General features: G+C 30.1%; 1 protein-coding gene and 1 pseudogene across 1 annotated transcript; both read right to left on the reverse strand.

Annotated features, from left to right (window-relative positions):
- Positions 1-1161: 1161 nt before the first annotated feature.
- LOC11445848 (probable purine permease 11) lies at positions 1162-3011 on the reverse strand. The gene is made up of 2 exons (XM_003593675.4): positions 2846-3011; positions 1162-2433 (listed from the first exon to the last, which is right to left on the reverse strand). The coding sequence occupies exons 1-2, from the start codon at positions 2880-2882 to the stop codon at positions 1322-1324; spliced, it is 1149 nt and encodes a 382-aa protein (XP_003593723.1). The 5' UTR covers positions 2883-3011; the 3' UTR covers positions 1162-1321.
- Positions 3012-4685: 1674 nt separating this feature from the next.
- LOC11446839 (GDSL esterase/lipase At5g45920-like) lies at positions 4686-6998 on the reverse strand (annotated as a pseudogene).
- Positions 6999-7820: the final 822 nt, after the last annotated feature.

Genomic DNA, 7820 nt, shown 5'->3' on the forward strand with positions numbered 1-7820 from the left:
TGATTTGTTGATTTTATAAAAGTTATAACTTAGTTTATAAAATTATTTTTCACTAATGGTATTATGACTTACAAGAATTAGGAAAAAAATAGTTAAAAGTGTAATTAAGAGACAAAATTAATACTTATAAAACGAGACATAAAGTGAGACACTTTTTTTTAGTACAATGACTTATATCGTTGGACAGAGATTGTTAAAGATTAGATTTGAATGTCTAGAACAATTGTACAACACTTGAATTAAGAGGTTGATACGTTAAATAAGGTCCCATGTTCGACTTCTTCTGCTAATATTTTTCTCTTCTCTTTAAAAAATATACTAACTAATTGCTTATAAAAAAGTTTACATGAGCTAAATTTTTCACGTGCATACGTTTGTTTTTTTTAGGAAACAATTTATATACCATTGTAAAAGAAAAAGAATTATTTATTTATAGCGCTAAGCAAAAGGAATTAACTATTGTAACATAAGGATTTTTTTAAGAAACAAGTTTATAATTGTATCATTAACAAATCCACCAATGATTATGTCTAGCTTGATCGTTAAAATTATCGATTGTCTTGTCTCTCTATAGTTGTGGATGGTCATGACCTAGTTTGTGATTTTGTCTCTTGAATGATGACCAAAAGCCCTCGGAAACAATATTTTAAAAATTTTAACTTTCTTATTTATGTAAAAAATCTGAGAAGGGTTGAAGAGATGTTTTTATATTATTAAGATGACAATAGTCCCTTTATTTATTTTGGTATTTGTTTATTAATATCCTCCACCTTTGGTTTATTTAAATACAAATTATTATTTGTCTAAAAAAGATAAATTAGTCCATCAAAATTAACACCAGAGATAATCGAACCTAACTAAAACCTTAAGAGGAGCAAATTTCAAGGTCTCAAACAAACACTATCAAGTCAACCCAAGTGGGTTCACAAATTTTGTATATGCATAGAGAGGAAAAAAAAAATTATACATGCCATTTAATCAAATTACTTGGTTGAATGCGATCAGATGCATGTTTAAAAATGTTTTATTCTGCTGATATATACAAATTAACTCCATGTACATGTAGTATATTGTCTTCTAAGAATATATTATATACAGCTTAATCAATTTTAGGTGTAAGTAAATACTCAGTTGTGTACACAGGCAGTTTCAGATCGTGACTAACAAATTGAAAAATACATTCTTTGATACTTTAATTTCAATAATTTCTTATATATTTGTTTTTATAAAACTCAAAAAACTTTGTATTTTTATATAGGTAATCCATTTCATACATAAATACATACAAAAGAAAGTGATCCATATTTGATTCAGTCCATCATCAAATTTCTATCACATCGCTTGAAACCTCAAGGGGAATAACTTTATCTTCCTTGGCTTTTTTGTCGTCTAAATAATTTTGATAAATATATGAAAAAAATCCCCATATTGCTATTATCAAGGCTATAGATTTGACCCCATCAATCTTGTCATGGAAGAACAAAACAGCAAGAATTGAAACCAAGGGTAGTACCAAGGAACCTATTATATTTGCAAATAGTGAAGATACCTCAAATACTAACCCTAAAATTCCAATGTAACATATTTGCCATGTCACTGAACAACACACTAGAGTGATTATATAGGACTTTTTTCCATTTGCAAATTCCTCCATCTCCTTTTCCAAAATTTTCCATTCTCCACTTGCAAACAATCCCACAACACAAGCACAAGTAGCAATGAAGGATGGGTAAAATTGCATGTCCAAGATTGCAGAAAATGTTTCTCTTTTTATAATTTTCTCAAAAGAATATTGCACAAGGGCGAGATATAATGCAAATGCAGCACATGCACAAAGAGTGAAGAGGAAACCAAGTATGTATTTTTCTCTATGAAGATCCGTTGAGTCTTCAGAAATGGAATCGACGGCAAGCAATGAAGTTGATATGGTAAGGAGGAATACAGAATTGAATATTAATGCTGTAAACCTTTGAGAATTCAAGAAGAAAGAGAATAATGCATTGAAGGCTAATTCAGTTGAGCATATTAGAGAAAAAGTGGAAAGAGGAAGATATACAAGCCCATATGAATACATCAAGTAAACCCCTTCTACAAGTAAACCAAAACCTAAGTATAGGGCAAAAAAATTTGGTTTGATTATGGAGGAATTATCATTGCTGAACATGTTTTTGAATTGATCATGTGGTTTGAAGTAAAATATGAGTGGGAGTAGTAAGGGAAATCCAGCTGATTGAACAAATGATATCATCCATTTGCTCTTACCACCTTTGTCATAATATAACCTTTCCAAAAGAAGGGAAGAAGATTGGCCTACCAAAAGGAAAATTATGTAGAGGATTACACGAAACCACCATCTATAATCTTTTGATCTTGGATCTTGAAGTTGTTGAGTGACAATTATATTTATGTCTGAGTTGGGCACTTTTATGTTATCTACAAATATTCAAGAAAATTGAGATTAATTTTATAATTTTGTATTTGGTGTTAACAATGGAAACAATAAAATATTGTGCATGTGATAAAAGGATGTTGAGGGATTGGAGAGATAGGATGGATGTTATAAATTGATTATGTGATAGAAAAATATAGATGAAGATAAAATGATGTGTCAAATGAGTGTATGAAAATTTGAAGTGTTCAAATATCATTTGTTGATTAGAAAAAGTTGTTTATAAACATGAAATTTAATTCTGTTTTTAAGCATTACAAACCCTATTGGAGGGGAAAAATAGCATATTTCCATCAATAATTCAACTTTTTATTATATGCTAACTTGCACCGAAGTTCCAAATATCTCCCTTGTTATTTTCCTTTAAAAAAAAGTGAGTTTGATTGAGAAACTAACCTGAACTTTGTAGATGTGGTTCTTGATCCATCTCCATTAAAAAAGAGTAAATACTATAATAGAGATGATCATATTTGTTTATAAAACATTCCCAAAGAGGCTACAGATGTTTGTATACTCTATGGATTTTTAATAATGTTGAGCTTACTGATGGGTATGTTGTGGTGCGCTTTATATATATATATGATGATATATATTAACTCTATGGTTGATGAGCAAGTTGTGCAAGAAATGTTGTACAGCTCAAGGAAAGGTAAGTTTATTGTGTTATAATCATGATGCACCACAATAATGTAATAAAATAATTTTAGATTTATTTAAAAATTTATTGATGTGATATAAAATTTCAATCAGACGATCAAATTTAAAAAATATATATAAATTAAAACATCATTGGGTTGGGTGGTATAACATTAATATAATCTGTATAATTTCATCCCACATCATTATATATTTCTTGTAAAGATATATAAATGTGTCACTTTTTTCAATAAAAATTTCTTTCACACAATCAAATTTTCTACTTCTAAAATTATTTACTTAATCTCTAAGTTTTTTTTTTTTAGAAACTTAATCCTAAGTTACCACTTCACAAAGTTGTATTATTTTATTTTTAAATAGCGATAAACAATTTACTTGATTATACTTTCCCTTTCTTAATTCTTCACAATACCCATCGCCTCTTCTACAAATAAATCATATTGCCTTTTTGTTTTTTTTTACCTTTTCACCTTCATGAAAAGTTTGGTTCCTATTTTTTTTAAGGGTTAAATTAATTGGTTAAATTAACTCAAATAAATATATTAACTAACGTGTAACATTTTCACTCGTCTGAAATCTTTTTCAATAATTGATCTCCCAATTTTCACCATTTATAAAATTGGTCCTCCTATTTTAAAATTTGAGAGTTTCAGTCCCCCAATTTTCACCATTTAGTTAAAATATGTGATATATCATGTTATAAAAGAGTTTTTATTTTTATTTTTTATAATTTCATCGATGTTGATTTTTCAATCATTAGATCATATATCATATTATTTGAAATATATTCCATTGCCGTTTTTTAATTCAGAAATATAGTTGAGGGACCAAAACTATCATATTTTAAAATAGCGGATCCAAATTTGCAAAATGGCTAAAATAAATCATCAAAATTACAATAAGCCAAACTTTTGTATTTCTTTTTTGTGATTGACCTAGTGACAAATACATCACAAAATAAACGGCAAAGGGGGTAGAGGAATTCTGGGTTCAAAACCTTATTTATTTCACTAACTAATGCTTGATAAAAAGTACACATCTACAAACAACGATTTGCATTATTCTACCTTCCAAGATATCCCAAGCTTGTGCAAAAGTTGCAGCAGTAGAAATTTTATCAAAGTTTGTATCATCTACACTTTGATGTATTAAAAACAATTCTGGGTTGCATCATAATCGATTTAAGTATGTTCCGTTACTTCTTGGAAATCAAACAACGCCTTCATATGAACATGTCACTGATCCCAATTGTTGACATAACTTTTGCAGTTGCAAGGAAATTATCATTGAAACTCACATATATATATATATATATATATATATTTTGTGCCCTAAATTTTGGAGACCCAACTATGTAGAGTTGTTTACACCCTTTAGGGACGACTCTAAATGAGAATGTCTATTATGAGATTAATATGATCACAATACTAAAGAATCTTATTGTTACATCACTTATTTATATGATAGTATTTTTTTTAAAAGGATAAAAATGAAATAAAAGAATTATGACTATTTTATTCAGTCCACTTTCTAAACAATATAATGAGAAATTTGTATTGTCTGTCATGAAACTAATAACTAAACAGAAATAAAAATTGTGTTCCATTACAACTTGTTCACGCCACTTTATTTCATTCCAGTTGCATTATACAAACTGTTAAAACTTCAATCTGGTTCATTGACACTAAAGCATAACAAATAGAAGACACATTTAGTGAATCCTTACAACAAAAGGACAATCCAAATATAACATATTTTTCAATAATAATGATAACCAATACAGTAATTTCCCAAAAGAGAAACATATACCCCTTGTGTACTACGTGATGATCTTGTTACTACAGAAATGCCTTCAATTAATGAATCATTTGGATCAATATCAGCTAAAAGGGGTAGATCAACTGCCATAGATTCTAGACTCACACCTTCATCTCTCAGTTTTTTTATTACTTCCTCAAACACAAATTGATTCCCTCCATTAGTGAGATGCAAACCGTCACTGCATTTAAGTATAATAATCATATCAAAACCAAAACTATAATACCATAGACTAGTATCACAATATTTGATTAATTGGTACTTTAAATTAAATGGTAAATGCTAATATCAAGATTCCAAAGTATTGTAAGAGAAGATAAATAAAGAAGGTAAATTTTTTGGAAATTAAACCTTAAGTAAACTTTTTCCCATCCAAGGAACCGTTGCATTTTAGTCCAGAGATCAATGAAAGGAATTTGACACTCATTGGCCACAGAATGCATGCTTTAGCATATTCACCAGCAGCTTCATTTGTCCATTCAGGAAGCCCCTCAGGATTGTTAACTCTTATTTTAAAAGATGGTCTCGTTAACTCTTCATTTATGCTTATCTCTCTTATGAATGAACAATAATAAACAAAAATAAATTTTAAAAGATGGTCTTGTTAACTCTTCATTTATGTTTATCTCTCTTATGAATGAACAGTAATAAACAAAAATAAATAATTGAAGAAATCCGAACTTGTTACTACCGACATAAGTTACCTTAAAAAAGGAGACAATGGAGCGAAGGTTGTCCTTGTATTCATGTAGAGGAACATGTTGAAAAACATAGCATCTATTAGGAAGACAAGCATCATTTGCCCCAAAAAATATTGTTAAAGCAATTGGAGCAGTTTCGGTTCCCCGGTCGCTGCCATGTGACACCGGAAAAACCTTTTCCAACACTTTCAGTGCCCATCGTGTGTTATACCCACGATACCCTCTGAACATCACATCAGCCTGTCACACGAGCTCATTTGATTAAAAAAAACCTCAAAAAGATTTTGAGAAAATCACTTTTGATATTTTAATTTGGGGTACGTTTGTTTCAGCTTAAAAAAAATAGATTTTGAGTTAAAAGAATCTATAGTTTTTTTTTGTTGAGATTTTTAATAAATCTAAAGCTATTTATGTTTGTTTATTATCATAAAGCTATTTATGTTTGTCTAGCGGCGCAGCTTATTGTCCGTTTTTCTTTTATTCATGTGTAATTAATCATTATTGATCTTGTGCTTGTATTTAACATGTATAGCTTTTCAACTTGAATGATTTTTAAACAAAAACGAAAATAAAAAACATATATAGTTCATTTTTATTTAAAATCACTCTCATTCAATCTATTACAAAATCTGGAAAAATAACCATCAAGAGAAAAACAAGAAATGACATGGAAACATGGTTGGTGACTTACCGTACGAGAGAAATAGTTGGCAAAAGAAGCACCCCATCCTCCAACACCAAAGGATTCTTCAGTGATTGAATCTGTGGCCTTGTCATGTTTTGTTATACACAAGTGTGTGTCTTTGATGAGTGAAGTTGAAGAAATGAAAGAATGGACAATCCACTATATAGTCAACACAGCAAGCTACATGTGTTAATAAAAAAAAATTAAGATTTCGTAATCAATTCGGGTTTATAAACTTAATGTGATGGAAATGAAAATTCCGGCTAGTTCTATATTTTTTTTAGGCTAAACACCACTTTTCGCCCCCTAAGTTTCAAAATGTTGCGATTTTGGCCCCCTATTAAAAAAAAATGGCAAAAGTGACCCCCTATGTTTAGGGAAATATGCTCTTTTGACCCCCTAACATAAGGGAAATATGTTTTTTAACCCCTTATCTTTACAAAAAGTTGCGATTATGACCCCTTTTCATGCCAAAAAATGAATATTTAATTTCTTTGTTTTTTGTTCTGTCTTTGACCCTCTCTTGTACTAAATAAAATAAGGAACATAATTAGTATGATGGAATAGAATATAATGAGTTTATGTTTTGTTGTTTAGATTGGTACAAAGAAAATGAAATGAAATGAGGTGAAGTATGAAGGAATAAATTTCATCGTATTTCATCATTTACCTTGAGTTTTGCTCCCATTCAATTTATGCAGAATGGGATGAAATCCTCTTTTTGTTTTATTTTTTAAGTACTAAAAATACTACTTATCTATATGTTTCTTTCTTAAAAACAACTTTGCAATAGTGTAGTTCCTTCAACAAAAAAAAAAACTTTGCATTAGTGTAATTCTGTAATTAGAGATTACTTGGTTAAAACATGCTTTTTTATGTTTGTTTAAACTATTTTAAATTTTAATCGTTCCATCATTAGGACCTTGATCTCTTTTCCACTATCTCATACCAAATAAGGGCTGGACAAAAACCAGCCATCCGGTCCAAACCGTCCGGTCCGAATGGCCCGTTGACGTGCGGGTCGGTCTAAACGGGTCAGGCGGTCTCAACGGGCTTGCAGATTCGGTCTTGTATGGATACGTACGGTCGGTCTCGGATGACAGAAATCCAACCACGGTAACCCAATACCGTCCGAAATATACTGAATACTCTACAACAATCTACTATATATATGACATATATAGTAAAGAAATTCATTTTTCAAAATAATATGTCTAATCTCACATTCCATTAACCCATTAAAATTGGACACATCATTTCCTTGAGACCCACGATGCTGACACATCACATGCTAATACTCTTTCTTTTCTTATTATTACTTATTTACTTCTTCCATTGACAGGTCCCACTCCACTTTCACGTTTTCAACACACTTCCCCTTCCTCATCTCTCTTTTCTCTCTCACATAATTCTTCTGGCTTCTTCTTCACCACATAAACAAAACACCAACTCTTTGTATTTCAATGGAAAAAAGAAATTCATTTTCCAAAATAAAGAAAGAAGAAAGCAA

Source organism: Medicago truncatula, chromosome 2 (genome assembly GCF_003473485.1).
Source record: "Medicago truncatula cultivar Jemalong A17 chromosome 2, MtrunA17r5.0-ANR, whole genome shotgun sequence".
Lineage (NCBI taxonomy): Eukaryota > Viridiplantae > Streptophyta > Magnoliopsida > Fabales > Fabaceae > Medicago > Medicago truncatula.

What these genes read in the sequence shown, in the direction of transcription:
- LOC11445848 (XM_003593675.4), bottom strand. Translation starts at nt 2,882, where the DNA reads ATGGAGATGGATCAAGAACCACATCTACAAAGTTCAG. An exon ending in ACCACATCTACAAAGTTCAG is followed by an intron (nt 2,434 to 2,845) that starts GTTAGTTTCTCA and finishes GAATATTTGTAG; the next exon opens with ATAACATAAAAGTGCCCAAC.